This window comes from Osmerus eperlanus, chromosome 21 (genome assembly GCF_963692335.1).
Source record: "Osmerus eperlanus chromosome 21, fOsmEpe2.1, whole genome shotgun sequence".
NCBI classification, from domain to species: domain Eukaryota; kingdom Metazoa; phylum Chordata; class Actinopteri; order Osmeriformes; family Osmeridae; genus Osmerus; species Osmerus eperlanus.
The window spans coordinates 2,050,201-2,066,360 of NC_085038.1; the positions used below are offsets into that span (position 1 = coordinate 2,050,201).

Consider the following 16,160-nt stretch of genomic DNA (forward strand, 5'->3'; position numbering starts at 1 on the left):
TGACTAAACATATCCACGGGTCGGAAGCAGAGCGCTATCAACAGGACTTAAACAATTCAATGACGGTCTCCAACTCCGCCTTCTTTTGCAAATTATACTGACTTTATTGTCGGACAAGATAAAAAAAATATATTGCAGGACAGTATGTTCATTCGCAATGATCACTACATAAACCACCTGACCTTTACCAGCACACAAGACAAAGACAAGCACAACAAAGGCATAAAAAATAAATAAAAATGACGACATAATACGTGGCCAATCAAACGTGTTTAACAAGAATCCAGCCACCCAATGGGAACGGCGTACTGGAGAGCGTGGCGGATGTTAGTCAATTTTGAATTTTCAGACTTTACCACAAGAAGATACGGGATCGCGCCCAAAGTAAGTGACTGAATAGCAACACACATTTTATTTTATGAGGTTGTGTTTGTCATAAGTTTCATATTCAGCGATGTTTTCAATGCAAAATATTAACGTTTTGCGTTACATGGCAGTTGTTTTCATTTGAATCTGTAACGCTAGCATGGCCAGTATCTTATTGGCTATCTGGCGCCCGGTAGCTACCTAGCGTATACTTTGTTGCGAGCTAGCGTTAAATATTATCCGTTTCAAAATGATTCATTCAAGAAATATAGTTAATAATAGCTACCCGATATCTAGCTACAGTACCTTCCTTATACCAACTCGTCCAAGTTAAGCCACAGGCTACAGCGTACACTCAATTGTAAAGCTTTCGGGGTGTCTAAGTCAAACATAACGTTACAGGTAGTCAATCATGAGTTGGGCGGTGGAGGAATGGAAAGATGGTCTGTCGGGGAAAGCCCTCCAGAAGGTCCAGGAGCTCGAGGGCCAGCTGGACAAATATAAAAAAGAGAAGAACCAGAAACAGTTCCAGCTGGACTCTCTGGAGGCTGCCCTGCAGAAACAGAAGCAAAAGGTACAGTAATGATCGCGCTATGGTAACCAGTTCTCTGTCCAGAAGCAGTCGAAAATCTTTTTTACTTTCTTAATTAAATGCGAATATTCTTTCAACATTTTTCTAACTCAGCCAGCGCTTTAATTCCTAAGAGGAAGAGGGAGACCAAAACCAAACAATACATTGACTTGTTTATGTCTGTGTGTGGATGTCCATCCGTGCATTACGTTTGACCATCGCGATACTCTCTGGTCAGATGGACAGTGAGAAGAGCGAGGCATCGGCTCTGAAGAGGGAGAACCAGTCTCTGTTGGAGTCATGTGACTCTCTGGAGAAGGCTCGTCAGAAGGCAAGCCACGACCTCACGGTGAAAGAACAACAGGTGAACTACCTCGAGGGTCAACTGAGCGCGAGCAAGAGGACCATCGAACGCCTGGAGCAGGAGCTGAAGAAGTGAGTATGCTGGCAGGAGCAGGACTGTAGTTAGGGTTTCTGGGCTCCCTGGCTAATTTGTACCCATCATACAAGAAGTGGGAGTCAGATGGCTGAGTGGTTAGGAAATCGGGCTATTAATCAGAAGGTTGCCGGTTCGATTCCCGGCCGTGCAAAGTGATCTTGTGTCCTTGGGCAAGGCACTTCACCCTACTTGCTTCAGGGGGAATGTCCCTGTACTTACTGTAAGTCGTTCTGGATAAGAGCGTCTGCTAAATGACTAAAATGTAAACAAGAAAGTATGGGGTTCGGCTGGGGCCCCTGTCTGACCAGGGTCCTTAGAATTGTCCTAATCCCCCCCTCTCCCGTTACGGTTCCACTACAGGAGTATATATTAGCTACATACCTTTACAGTTTTAGTCACAGGTAACACAGCGACTGATCATACGCCAGTGGTTATCAGTGAAAGTGTTGTGTTCTTTTCACAGGTACAAGAATGACTTTGACAGGTCGCAGACCTCAAACTCGTCGGACCTGCAGTCCTATTGCACCCCACAGAAGACTTTCGCCACCCCTGCAGCCACTCCAAGCTTTAGACAGAATGGTAAAATCTAATTGATATATATTGTCAACAGCAGTCAAGCTGTTGTCATTTGATAGCCCACGTTGTAAAATCGCACATTCAATGTACATTTGTCTGGAATTGGATGTATTTTAGTTTTTTTCTTCTAAAGACAGTGCTCTTTCCCCTCTCACCCTTAGATTCCAGGCTTGAAGATCTACAGGAAAGATATAACCATGAGTTGGAAGAGAGGAAGAGACTGGAGGCTGAGCTGAAAATAATGCAAGTCAAAGTGAGTAGTTTTGTAGTAGAGGTGGATGCATATAATTAACAGACAATAGAATTTTACAAAAAAAATGTTTCTTCATGGAAAGATCTTTTTAGATGTATACAAATCGTGCATGTTGTGTTTTATCTCAAAGTTGTTAAATCAGTCGTCCGTGAGCCACAAGGACATCGCAGCCCGGCAACAAGCTGGCTCTTCGATATTCCCATGGCAACAGCTGAACCAATCGCAGAGCCGCCAGTCCCAGGGCGCCATAGAAACGCCACTGAAGAGGCGTGGCGGTGCGACGTCCTCTGGCTTCATGTGGAACGCGGAGGAAACGCCCGTTAAGACGAACCAACGAATCAGCGCGTCCGTATCGCATGGCGACTCTGGAGACTCCTCCCACCAACCGATGGAGCAGCTAAGGACCCTCAACCACGGTAGGAACATTTCCCCCACCATTGTTAAAACTATTGATAGCGATTACCAGCCCTGTCTCGGTTCTCTACCCCTCTTCTCTACATCGTGTGCTCATCTCTGACACTTCATGCCTTTAGTGTGTCATTTAACTCTGCTCCTAAGTCTATAAGGGACTAGGCAATTGCATATATACATATTTGTGTATAAATGCTTCTTGTGTGCAAGGCATTTGAGAAACAGGATTTTGAATTGCATGGTGTGTGGCCTGGCTAGGCCATCTCTTTGAGTGCCATCTTGTGTCTCAAAAACGTGTTTACGTCTCGTGGGTCAGAGCTGAAGAGCAAAGTGGGTGAGCTGGAGCAGCGAGTGGCCGCCCAGGACAGGGAGGTGAAGAGCCAGACGTCCAGGCTGCAGGAGCTCCAGGGCCAGCTGGACCAGGCCCGGAGAGACCTGACCGAGAAGGACCGCGTCCTGGGCAAGACCCGGGACGACGTCGCCAAGGCCACCACGCAGCACGAGCAGGCTGTCGCCAAGGTAACGGAGAGAGAGAGTGGGAGTGTTTAGTCCGTCTCTTAACTGTCTTGAACGCAAAGTACAGCAAATTAGCGTGCCTCACGTTCTGCGTGCCTCACGTTCTGCGTGCCTCACGTTCTGCGTGCCTCACGTTCTGCGTGCCTCACGTTCTGCGTGCCTCACGTTCTGCGTGCCTCACGTTCTGCGTGCCTCACGTTCTGCGTGCCTCACGTTCTGCGTGCCTCACGTTCTGCGTGCCTCACGTTCTGCGTGCCTTTCCCAGTGTGCGTCAGTGGAACAGAAGCTGAAGCAGGTGTCTGAGGAGATCAGCTGCCAGAGGCACAACGCTGAGAGCTCCAAGAGGGCCCTGGAGCAAAAGATTAAGGATCAGGAGAAGGAGAGCCAGAAGGTCAGTCGTCATTTATCTGTCCACTCTTACCCTCGTCCGTGACTATGACTATGATGGTTGTTTATTCAGACGAAAACATTAATTGGAACCCATGTCCTGGCATCTTAAGTTTTTGATGAGCTTTCAACACCAAGTTAACCTCTTTTGGTGTTTTTTCAGGAGCTTGCGCACCTGCAGAGCAGCCACCAGGCCCTGGATCAGCAGTTCAACCAGACCAAGACCAAGCTAAACCAGGAGATCCAGCAAGCCAAGAAAGACCACAACATCGTCCAGTCTGAGCTAGAGAAGGTAAGACAAGTCCATCGCAAATGAGGAATGACATTTGTCTACACCTAGCTCCAAGTGACGTGTTCTAGTATTTTTTTACATTATTATTAATTATATTGTCTCACGATAATGTAATTTTACATTTCGGCCATGTTGCTGATCTAGCGTTTTCTCTTTTCCACCTCAGGTGACATTCCAGAAAGGTCAGATGGAGAAAGAAGTGGAGGAGCAGAAACAGAAGTTGTTCCGGTCCGAGCAGAGCCTGCAGGCCAGCCAGACCAAGGAGCTTGACATCAGGAAGAAGTTTGAGGTACGGCAGACGTTTAGTACCAGTGTTCTCTCTCACGGCCCAGTATTTACTAGGTGATCCTCACCTTTTGAAGCTGATTGCAACAGGTGCTGCTAATTGAAGGGTGTGTCAAGCAAGCTTAGGAGTGTCCTGTTCTCAGATTTGAAATCTCTTTTTGTTATTTGATGTTTAACGTCAGAGTCTCTCTAAGTTCTGTGATGATATTTGTTGGTTTGTCCAGGAGTTGCAGAAGGAGAAGAACAACCTGAGCTCCCAGCTGGAGCAGGGCAGCAGGAAGCTGTCTCAGCTGGAGGAAGAGAGGAAGACCTGGGAGCAGAACCTGAAACGCAGCCAGAACATGGTGGAAGACCTGAGAGGTAGACTACGTTTACATTTAGTCACTTAGCAGACGCTCTTATCCAGAGCGACTTACAGTAAGTACAGGGACATTCCCCCCGAAGCAAGTAGGGTGAAGTGCCTTGCCCAAGAACACGTCATTTTTGCACAGCCAGGGATTGAACCGGCAACCTTCAGTTTACTAGCCCGATTCCCTAACTGCTCAGCCACCTGACTCCCTACTATCTCACTGTCTGATGTTGGATTGGGGGGGGGGGGGGGTTTGTTTGGTTGTTGTTGTTGTTGCGCTTGCATTGTTTTAAAAAGTACAGGAAGTAATGGTTTTAAATGCTTTATCGTAACAGCTAAAACTGAAGCTCAGGGTGAGGAGATGAAAGGACTGAAGACAAAACTGGAGAGTCAAGCCATGTCCTCCTCCCAGGATCTGGAGAACCTGAAGAAAAGTCTGTCCGACACGGAAGCGAAAATAGAGAAGTCCCATGGCGAGCTGCAGAAACAAAAGCAAGAGGTGGAACAGCTGTCAATCAAGCTGGTCGCCATGGAGAACGAGAACAAATACCTGAAGGCAACCTTGGGCAGCAGCCAGAAAGAGTGTGTCGACCTGAGAAAGGAACACGAAACTCTGCTTCAGTGGAAAACCGAGAAGGAAACTCTTATTAACGACACAGAGACCGTGCAGCAAGGCCTGACCAGCAGAATCAGCGAGCTGGAGAAGAGCGTGGTGTCTCTGAACGATGACCACAGCGTTCTAAAGGATCTGCTGAAAACTGTAGAAGAGGAGAAGGCGAGTCTGTGCGGTCAGATCGACTCCCTCAAGGGTGAACTGCTCAACAAGTGCACCGAGCTGGAGGAGAAAGAGCGACTGCGTGAGGAGCTCCTGGCCCAGCTGTCTGAGGTCGGTCAGAAGCACTCCAAAGACCTGGAGAACTTAGGTCTGCAGGTCACACGCCTGGAAGACCAGGTGAAAGACCTAGAGAGCCGTCTCCAGCAAGAAAGCGAGAGGGCGGAGAGGGCAGAGAGGTCCCACGTGGAGCTCTCGGAGCAGTATCAGGTAGCCTGCGACATGGCCCAGTCCAAAGACTCTGTGATCGAGCTGGGCCAGGCTGAGGTGTCTCGGCTCCGGGAGAGTGTCGCCCAGGCATCCGCCCAGCTGGATCAGCAGCAGGCCAGGCTTGCGGAGGAAAGGGGCTCTCTCCTGAGGGAGTGCGAGGAGAGCGTCGCTGCAAAGGTGGAGGAGGCGGAGCAGGCCAAGCTGGGGCTGATCAAGTCTCAACAGGAGCTCTCCTTCTTCCAAGACCAGCTTTCATCTTTAGAATCAGCCCTGAAGTTTCATAAAGACCTGGGGGCTGACCTACAGATTAAGTTTGATGACTTGGTGAAAACTAAAGATGATCTCCTGGAGAAGCTCTCTGAGGCTGAAAAAAGGAAAGGGGGTTTGCAAACGGAAATCGATGCCCTTTCGGAACGGGCGATGGCTGCCGCCAAACTTCAGGAGCTGTGTGACGCACTGACAGCTGCGGATCAAGAGAAACAAAATGCCCTACAGAATATGTCAGAGGCTTTAGCCCAGACAGAGAATGACATCAAGACACTCACGGCACAGACGAATGCTGCAGAGGACAAGGTTTCTGAAGTGGAGAAGCTCAATGAACAGCTGTCAGAAAAAGTACAAGAGATTGAAAAGGAGGGAGAGGCAAAATATCAAAGCCTTCACGATTCCCTGAATGAAGAGAAAGATATTCTGCTGAAGCAGATCTCTGCATTTAAGGAAGAGCTTTCTGAGAAAGAGGCTTCGGCAGAGATGCTTCCTGCTTTGAAAACCGAGCTTGAAGAGGTAAACCAGATGTGTGCTGACCTGAGAAAGTCCTTAGATGCTTTAGAGAAGAGTCATGCGTCTGCTCTTGAGCACAATGCAAACCTGGAGAACAGCGTGGAGGAGAAAATCAAACAAATCGCCTCTCAGGAGAACGAGATCAAAGACGTCTCCCAACGACGCCATGACGAATTTGAGAAACTGAAGGAGGAACAGGAGAGGAAATGCAAAGAGGCAGCAGAGGCTAAGGAGTTGTGGGAGAGCGCCTCGTCAGAGCTCTCTAAGCTCAGGGAGGATGGTGCCTCTCGCGACGGCAAGCTGAAGGAAGTCGACGAGGCCTATAACCTGGCTTGCCAAGAGGTCGAAAACTGGAAAGAAGCCGTGTCGAACCAGCAGAAAGAGATGAAGTCAATGAAAAGTTCTTTGTCTGCAGCTACCAACGGCCTAGAAGAGAAGGACAATGAGATCAAGTATTTGAAGGATAAGTTGAACCATGCGCAAGCGGAGCAGGCCAAAGCAACCGATGCCCTGAAGGAGAAGGTGATGAGTATGAACAAGATCAAGGTCCAGCTAGAGATGCTTCAAATGGATCTGGAGGACAACGAAGCCTGCATCAGCTCCTACGAAGCTCAGATAGAGGAGCTGAGAGGAACTGTGGCCGCTCTGGAGGTCAGACTAGCGGAGAGTGAGACTCGGAGGTCCACTCTAGAGCAAGAGTTGGGGGAGATCAAAACCCAGAGGTCCGTCTTGGAGACCCGGTTTGAGTCCCTTGAGGAGGAACTTTCTTCAAGGAGCACTGAAGTCACGCAGCTTGCTGCTAGTTTGGAGGATGCGCACAGGCAGAACCAGACTCACCTTGCCTCTGCTGACCAGGTGAGTTCTCTGCAGGCCACGGTCGACGGTGTCTTGGAGCAGTTGGAAGAGGAAGTTAGGAAACGGGGAACTGTCGTAGCTGGTGTTTTGCAGCTGGAGGCTAACGTGGCTCAGCTAACTGGGGAGAAACTCCAGCTGAATGCTAACTTGGCTCAGCTAACTGGGGAGAAACTCCAGCTGAATGCTAACTTGGCTCAGCTAACTGAGGAGAAACTCCAGCTGAATGCTAACGTGGCTCAGCTAACTGAGGAGAAACTCCAGCTGGATGCTAACGTGGTTCAGCTAACTGAGGAGAAACTCCAGCTGGATGCTAACGTGGCTCAGCTAACTGGGGAGAAACTCCAGCTGGATGCTAACGTGGTTCAGCTAACTGAGGAGAAACTCCAGCTGGATGCTAACGTGGCTCAGCTAACTGGGGAGAAACTCCAGCTGGATGCTAACGTGGTTCAGCTAACTGAGGAGAAATTCCAGCTGGATGCTAACGTGGCTCAGCTAACTGGGGAGAAACTCCAGCTGGATGCTAACGTGGTTCAGCTAACTGAGGAGAAACTCCAGCTGGATGCTGACTTGAAGAGGCACGAACTGAACTCCCGAGACGAGGTGGAGGCTGTCAAACGAGAGAACGAACGCCTCCAAGCGGCGCTCCTGAGCCTGACTGAAGATCACGAAGGTCTGAAGGTTGCCGTGGAGAGGGCCGACCGGAGTAAGGAGGAGGCCGGTGTGAGGAACCAAGAGTTTGAGAGGGAGCAAGCAGAGTTGCACAGGAGGCTCGCCGGGTTGCAGGAGGAGTCGAACTCGTTCAAGGAGCAGTATGACGGCTTGCTGGCCCAAGTGACAGAGCAGCAGTGTCGTCTCCTACAGCTGCACACTGAGCATGTGCAGCAGGAGGAGGTCAGGAGAACATCAGAGTCGATGGTGGTCATCAGCTCAACACTGGAGGAAGAGGACGCCACAGGTGAGTCGAGTCATTATGATGTCATCATTTGGAGTAAGAGGATTTTAACATTCAGTGGTTTTTACTTGAAATGAGACCACTGACGATGCAACTAAGCCGTAGACTTTTATCCGTGTCAGCTTCAGGGGCAAAGCCGTCAGACAGAATCAACAGCAGCATGGAGGGGGTGAATGTCGGAGGAGAAGAGCCGTCGATGAAGTCTGAAGAGTGGGAGGAGCTATCTGGTGTGTTTGAGGAGCTGCTCCAGACCATGGAGGAGAAGGAGGAGGAGCGGAGAACCTCCCTGTCGCCTCCTCAGGAGCCGCTGGAACAGCAGCAACATCCTGCTCAGCAGGTAAGACCTTTCCAGGAAAGACATCCTAGGTTTAGAATGTCCACTAATGCTATTCCTTTCTTCTTATCTCTGGTTTTTAACCTCTGATGTATCGAAATACGGTATTGTGAGAAGCTGGGTGGTGATTGTTTTACATTTCCACAGGAGGCCTCAGACAGCATTGAGGACCTGATCTGTACCGCTGCACCCGAACCCATTGAGAGCGCAAACGGCAGCATCACGGGTAGCTCATCTCCGACAACCACAACCCCTCCTCATCCCCACCCTGTACGGCCAGGGTCCGACCTGGAGACGAGCGGGGAGGCGGTCCAAAGGCTGCAGGGGGAGCTCCTGAGCCTCCACGCCCACTTCGACCTCCTGACCTCCGAGATGGCCCTCAGGAAGGAGCTGTGCGCCCAGCTGGAGGTCAGAGTTCAGGCGGCCGAGGAAGAGAGGTGTGGCTCCATGGAGAAGCTCTCCGTCGCGCTGGAGGAGAGACGGGAGATGGAGGACAAGCTGTCGGCGCTCATGGAGGAGGCAGACTCTCTGAGGCTGCAACTGCAGACGTCTAAGTGTCAGTTGTCTGACGTCCTGGAGTTGCTGGAGAACCTGGAGGTGGCCAAAGGTAGGGAACATCAATCACGCTTGGTATGTGATGGAGAAAACGCCTGGAGCCGTCTGCAGAAAAACAAAGACTTTGGATGGATTTGGTTCCGTACTTTTTTATGCCGTAGTTAATTTGACTGTTACTCTCCTCCAGGTGGCTGGGACGAGCGGTTCCTCCAGCAGGAGAGTGAACTGAAGAGAGTTCGCTCGGAGAAGGCCAACCTGGAGTCTCACATCCTGTCGATGGAGGCGGACCTCGAGACCATGCAGGGCCACAAGCTCCGCTTGGAGGGGGAGGTGGAGGCCCAGCGCCGGGCCGCCTCTGTCCTGGAGCAGCAGCTAGGGACCCTGGGGGCCGACGCCAGTCAGCTGAGGACCGAGCTGGGGGCCGTCACCGAGGACCGGGACGAGCTCGGCCTCTCCCTCGCCCGGTGGAAAGACGAGGCAGAGAACCTTGAGAAGACCAACGTAGACACCAGGGAGCTCATCAAGATCCTGGAGGAGGACATCCGAGAGGGGAAGAAGGAGCTCGGAGAGGCCGTGGGGAGCCTGGAGAGCTTGCAGAAGGAGAAGGAGCAGCTGGCGGGGCAGTGCCGGGCCTTGGAGGAGGCGGTCACGTTGGAGAGCCGAGGGAAGGAGGAGATCCTCAAGGAGCTGAACGCGTTTAAGGACGACCGGAACGCAGCCTGCCTCGACTCCGAGTCCATGGTCACCAAGATCCAGAGCCTGGAGGGAGAGGTCTCCCGTCTGGCCCAGTCGCTGGAGTCCTCCCTGCTGGAGAAGGGCGAGATCGCCTCCCGCCTCAACTCCACCCAGGATGAGGTGAGGCAGATGAGGTCGGGCATCGAGAAGCTGCAGGTTCGGATCGAGTCCGACGAGAAGAAGAAGAAGCACATGGACGAGCTGCTGAAGAGCGCCCAAAGAAAGGCGGAATCTCTCCAGGACCGCATCGAGTCCCTGGAGAGAGAGGGGGAGGTGACCGAGGGGAACCTGGAGGATGCCATCATGCAGTCCGAGGCTGCCAAGGCCGAGCTGGAAGGGGTGGAAGAGGAAAAGCAAGCCCTGGAGAAGAGGATTGAGGAGACGACCGAAGAGCTGAACAACCTGAGGGCGGAGAAGGAGAGGCTGGAGAAGGAACTGTTCCAGAAGAACGCCGAGATCCAGGAGTTGAAGGCGGCGAAGCAGGCCGCTGCCACGGAGCTGCGAGAGAAGGAGGCGGAGAGGGAGGATCTGCAGAAGTCTGCGGAGGAGTGGCGGAGAGAGGGGGAGAGGCTCCGCGCTTTGGAGGAGACGTGGCAACAGGAGAGAGAGAGGCTGGCTAAGGCTGAGGGAGAAGGCAGGAGGCTGGAGAAGGAAGAGTGGGAGGCCGAAAGAGAGAGGCTAGAGAGAGAGAAAGGAGTCCTGCAGGCCAGCCTGTCTTCCGTGGAGAAGGAGAGAGATGAGCAGGAGGAGGAAAGGATGAGGTTAAAGGAGGAGAGGGAGAGTTTACGGTCGTCGGTCCTGTCTCTGGAGAGTGCAGTCAGCCAGCTGCAGCATCAGATCCAGATCTCCTCCCTCTTCATCTCACAACTCACCCAGGAGGTGAGCTACTCACGGATCCCTCTTGTAATCCCATTCCTCCGTGGCTGTAATAGATTTACATTTACATTTTAGTCATTTAGCAGACGCTCTTATCCAGAGCGACTTACAGTAAGTACAGGGACATTCCCCCGAGGCAAGTAGGGTGAAGTGCCTTGCCCAAGGACACAACGTCAGTTGGCATGACCGGGAATCGAACTAGCAACCTTCGGATTACTAGCCCGATTCCCTCACCGCTCAGCCACCTGACTTCCAGATTAACCCATGTTTTGTTTCCTTCTTCAGGGAACCGCCCTACAGCAGAGCAACGGCCGGCTTCAGAGTGACTTGGAGGACGCTCTAAAAGAGGCCAAGAAACTGAGAGAGGATTTGGAGCAAGACAAAACTGCACTTTCCTCTCAGCTGCAACAACAGGCAGAGAGCTACAAGGTTAGGAAATTAAAACATAATATTATATTTAAAAGAATAATAATATTGGGTGGGTGTCATGTAATTGTGTTTGTGGAACTGCTAACTGTGTGCCGCTCTGTTTTTCCTCATCCTCTCAAGTTATCTCTGGAGGAAGTGACCTCAGAGAAAGAGGAGCTGAGGTGTCAGCTGGCTAGCATGCAGGAGGAGAAGAAGGAGGAGGAGGAGAAGAAGAAGGAGGAGGTGCTGAAACAAACCCAGCAGCAGGTGAGGCTTCTGGAAACGTGAACACAGACCTTGTTTGGTTTCCATCCTGTGCTGCTCCTTTTGACAGGCAAGGAGAGAAAAGACCAAAGCTATGAATCAGCTCCTCCCACAGCAGAAAAATCATAATCAAAATCTCAGTTTCTTTGAGGTTTTTAGGTTGGTATTGGTGCAGTTCTATGGACATATGTGAAGCCCTCTGTGACACTGCCTGCTCGTATAAAGGACTATACAGATAAGATATAAGATTTGAATAGCCACAGGCTTCCAAGGATCTCCGTTACTCAGTCTCTGTCTGTAGTGATGCTGACGGCTAAGTTCAGCACAGTGGGGTCGACGTTTAGCCATAGTTAGCGACGCACGTTCAACATTCAGAGTGAAGTAATGCCCTCTGTGGTGGTGTTGCAGGTGTCTGAGCTGAGCTCTTGCGTCGCCCGCCTGTCCAAGGAGAGAGACTCCGCCCTCAGCAAGATGAACCTGTGGATGAAGTCCTGCAAGCAGCTGGAGAAGGAGAAGGAGGCGTTGTTACAGGAGGGTCACCAGCAGGGGGAGCTCATCGCCAACCTTCAGAGCAGCAAGACCGGAGAAGGTATCTGGTTTTATCACTCTCCTGCGCTTTAATTTCCTGCTCCCAACCAGAACATAACGGCAGACATAATGTTCTTAAACACCTGGCGCTTTAATAGCATTATCTGGTGTACCGTTGGTGTCTGGTGTGTCGTTGAGTAGCTTCTGTCATTTTTAATCCCGTTGTGTATTGAGAGGACTGCTGGTCAGAATGTCGTCTAACTCCCTGATGTTGCAGCAGGTGGAGAAAGCAGTGAAGAGGTTCTGGCCGAGCTGCAGGAGCTGAAGAGAGCTTTGGAAGAACGGGAGAAAGAGTTGGAGGAGAGGAGCAGGGAGGTGGAGGAGAGCAAGAAGGAGGTGGAGGAGCTGAGCGAGGCCTTGGAGGAGAGGGGTAGGGAGGCGGACGAGAGCCTGGACAAGTACTGCAGCCTGATGGTGCGAGTCCACAAGCTGGAGGAGACCAACGACTCCCTGAAGACACGGCTGGAGCAGATCAACCAGCAAGCTAGCAGCGCTAACGCTAACCAGGGCAGCAGGACCCCCAGACGCCAAAGCAGGAAGTCGACCCCAAGGACACAGGAAGCAGTCACGGAGGACACGGAGAACAAGGCCGGGGGTCAGGGGTCAGGGAAGAGGGGGTCAGGGAAGCGGGGCAACGACGGCGACAAACCCTCCAAAGCCCAGGAGACCTTGCACAACCTGGCCAAGAGGATCAAAGCGGGTGCCGTGGCAACCACGCCCAAACAAGGAAGCCATCAGGAAGAGGAGGAGTTTAGGCCGGAAGGACTTCCTGAGCTGGTGCAGAGAGGTGAGTCTTAATGAGGAACAAAGTGGGAGTTCTGTCAGGAACAAACCAATCTCTCTGTCTCACTCTCTCATCCCCCTCTGCCAGGTTTTGCTGACATCCCCCTTGGGGAGGCCAGTCCCTTCATCATAAGGAGAACCACAGTGCAGCAGCGCTGTAGCCCCCGCCTGGCCGCCCAACACACCTCGGCCTCCTCCCAGAACCAGCTGAGGCGTGGCGCTCTCTCACCTGCCGAAGATGGCAAGCTGCCGAAGGTGAGCCTTTTACACGCGCACACACCGACGTGCTTGCTCACACACGCACATTTTGAAACACTTTAGGTTGGCAGAGAAGATGAGGCTGGCGCCCCAGAGAGACCACTGACCCCTCAGTAGTCTCACAGAGAGATTGTGAGTGAGGGAGAAAGAACAATGAAAGAGAGAGAACAGAGAGTGGGGAAGTATGGCCTTTCTGTCCACGCTACAGAGAGGTTGCTTAAACACCATGGCAATGAAAAGGCGTGTACAAGGTGGGAAAGATTTGTCTTCTTTCCAACGGGAGGAAGGAAAAGGGGGTGGAGGAGAGAGGTGTGAGTGTTTTGTCACGCTAACCTGCCACTGACATGTCATGGGAATCCTCCTTCCCCCGTCTAGATAAAACATTTGACACACCTCAAACTCTCTCACACACACACAGTCACACACACCTGCTTGACAAAGCATTCAGAGGAGATAACAGAAATAAAACACAGTAATATCTATTAAAAAAAAATTACTTGGACAAACCTTTCTTGCGGATCAGCCTCTCCTACTAATTACTCTTGGGACATTATGGGATGTTTAGTTCAACTGGGTGGAGGGGAGGGGGGGGGGCTTGACCCTCCATCCTCTACCCTCCCAGGTCGACCCCTTACCCAGCTGAAAACAAGCTTGGGGCCCCTCTTAACCCTTGTGTTATCTTCGGGTCATTCTGACCCATCAGTCATTGTGACCCACCGTCGTATTGTGACAAATTTACCTCATACAAAAACAAAGTGAAGCATTTTCTTTTAACTGTCGGGCTGTCTCAGACCCCCCACATTGGAATGGTTAAAAGAAAATTATTTGTATTTGTTTTTGTATTGGGTAAAATTGGGTAAACACAACGATGGTTCGTTATGAACCTTTGGGTCATGTGACCCGAAGGCAGCACAAGGGTTAAATAACTATTTAGGGTAGACGAGCCCATGCCATGATGGTCCCACAGCGAGTCAGGTCAGCTGGACTGATCTCATCCACAGGAGGACAGCCCAGGGAAGGACCTTGTAGGGGGGATTAAAGAGGGTTCATGAAAGGGGCTCAGGTAACCAGGGCCACCTGACTGACTGGTCGTGTCAGTCTCGATGGTGACCGCTTTCTGCCTGGTTCGTGGCTCTGTAAGGCAGCCTGACCTTTGACCCCTCATCTCTCTCTCTACAGGTGTTGGAGCCACTGTGTCTCCAGAGCCCCGTAGTCAAGGAAACCCCTGTGACGGACAGCCCCGACTGGAAAGGCTTGTGCGTTAGCCCCGCCCCCCACTCTCGGGAGAGTCGAGGACGGAGGTCCCTGAGCATGCGGAAAACTCCGGAACAGCGGGAGAAACGCAGAGAGGCCTTGAACTCCACGCAAGGGGAGGAGAACTGCCAAGTTCAATAGAGGACAAGCAGAAACAGCACTGAATAGACCATCATCTGTGGTTAGGTGGTAGAGTAGGTGGGGTTAGCGCTTGATTTAGTCAGTCCTATTCAGCACTACAGGATAACCGGAACAGTGCTTATCAATGTTAACAGATAAATCAAGGGCAGAAATCAAGAAAGAAACGATTTTATCAAGTGTGGTTCCGGTTGCTGGTCCAGACTAACACCTGGCTAACACTACTTATCTCTTGCACAGCTTTTAACTGCTTAGGTCGAATACTATTGGCTGTAACTCCAGATTCATCAGCCTTAACTGTTTAGTAGATTTTTAGCCTCCTCCTTTACTCTGCTGTATAATAGCTTGCTGTCTCAATAGTGTCAGATATGGTGCTGTGTTTCTCTGTGGCAGCTGTAAATGTTTTATATGACTAATGTTTTCGTTGGAATGTTTTTTCTATGTTTTCTTTGATCACAGTGCTAGTTTTTTTTTCCCCTCTGTGTACTTTTGGCATTTCACTGTCTAGCTTTTGGAGTCCTGTGCCATTTGGGTACTGATTGCTTCTTAGTACATAACAGATGTTGCTTATATTTTACTACCTTTTTATATTAAACATTGTGTTCACGGTGTGAGCCATCTCTTCCAGTCATTCACATTGCAGCACACACAGTGCTGATCCCTGCACCAACTTGGTAGTTTTCACGCTGTCCTTTGTTCATGCAGTAGCTGCTGCTGGCGTTAACCTTACAGTTCCCCCTGACTCACTCACTCTCCCTCACACACACACAATATAAAAACGACTCCTTTCTAGAAGGGGAGTCAGGTGGCTGAGCGGTGAGGGAGTCGGGCTAGTAATCTGAAGGTTGCCAGTTCGATTCCCGGCTGTGCAGAATGACGTTGTGTCCTTGGGCAAGGCACTTCACCCTACTTGCCTCGGGGAGAATGTCCCTGTACTTACTGTAAGTCGCTCTGGATAAGAGCGTCTGCTAAATGTAAATGTAGAACAGCAAGACTATTTTATCGCACACGTTCATATGTCAAGTGTTCTCACACGAGCAGTCAGCTCCTCACCCCCCCCCCCCCGCTGAGAAGATCAATGCAACGTCCTCTAAGAAGAATGTCGTTTTTGGAAGCAGGAGTGCGAGAGCTACTTAAGTTAGTGTGTCGAATGCTAATACAAGGAAGAATAAGAGGAAAGTTTTTCCTCCGTCGTGCAGTCAAGCTGGTGAGGACAGAGACTGAGGAATTGGACTACTTATGTAATATACAGCTGAATTGTAATGTCATCCATCTCTGAGAGGGGGGGTCCGTGCTGTTAGCGTTCCCCACACATCAAACAGTTTGGGGACCCCCCCCCCCCCCAAGATTGTATCAGAAGAGGCATTACGCCTACCAGATAAGTATCAATGCACTTTTTGTATTTTCCCTCTTGGGAGTCGCTTTGGATAAAAGTGTCTGCTAAATGAATACATGTAAATGTGACCACTTCTACAACGCATTCCTGTATTGGAGGTTGACCCTCCGTCAAATGTTTCAAGGCTGTTTTGGAGGGAGTGTCTGGGCAGCTCAGACTAGAAAGTTCACTGCTGCAGCGGTCTGAAACAAAGGACTGGTTCTTCAGTTAGTTCAAGGGAGTCAGATGGCTGAGCTGTTAGGGAATCAGACTATTAATCAGAAGGTTGCCAGTTCGATTCCTGGCCTTGCAATAGACGTGTCTTTGGGAAAGGTACTTCACCCTACTTGCCTCGGGGGGTATGCCCCTGTACTTACTGCAAGTTGCTCTGGATAAGAGCGTCTGCTAAATGACTAAATGTAATTAGGCCTATACTCTGTCACTGTTGTAAAGGGACTTCTGTATTGTGGCATTGGTCCCTTTAATCAGTAGTAAAGAAATACATTAAAATGTATAAA

At 50.7% G+C, this 16,160-nt stretch overlaps 1 protein-coding gene across 1 annotated transcript; it reads left to right on the forward strand.

The window, feature by feature from the left end:
- Positions 1–320: 320 nt before the first annotated feature.
- On the forward strand, positions 321–14,878 carry cenpf (centromere protein F). Its single transcript, XM_062447556.1, has 21 exons — positions 321–384; positions 769–940; positions 1,176–1,372; positions 1,840–1,955; positions 2,114–2,205; positions 2,336–2,621; positions 2,933–3,135; positions 3,398–3,523; positions 3,683–3,811; positions 3,978–4,100; positions 4,321–4,456; positions 4,781–8,077; positions 8,197–8,411; positions 8,556–9,015; positions 9,151–10,577; positions 10,860–11,003; positions 11,124–11,249; positions 11,655–11,835; positions 12,052–12,621; positions 12,706–12,872; positions 14,055–14,878. The coding sequence occupies exons 2-21, from the start codon at positions 779–781 to the stop codon at positions 14,268–14,270; spliced, it is 8,373 nt and encodes a 2,790-aa protein (XP_062303540.1). The 5' UTR covers positions 321–384; positions 769–778; the 3' UTR covers positions 14,271–14,878.
- Positions 14,879–16,160: the final 1,282 nt, after the last annotated feature.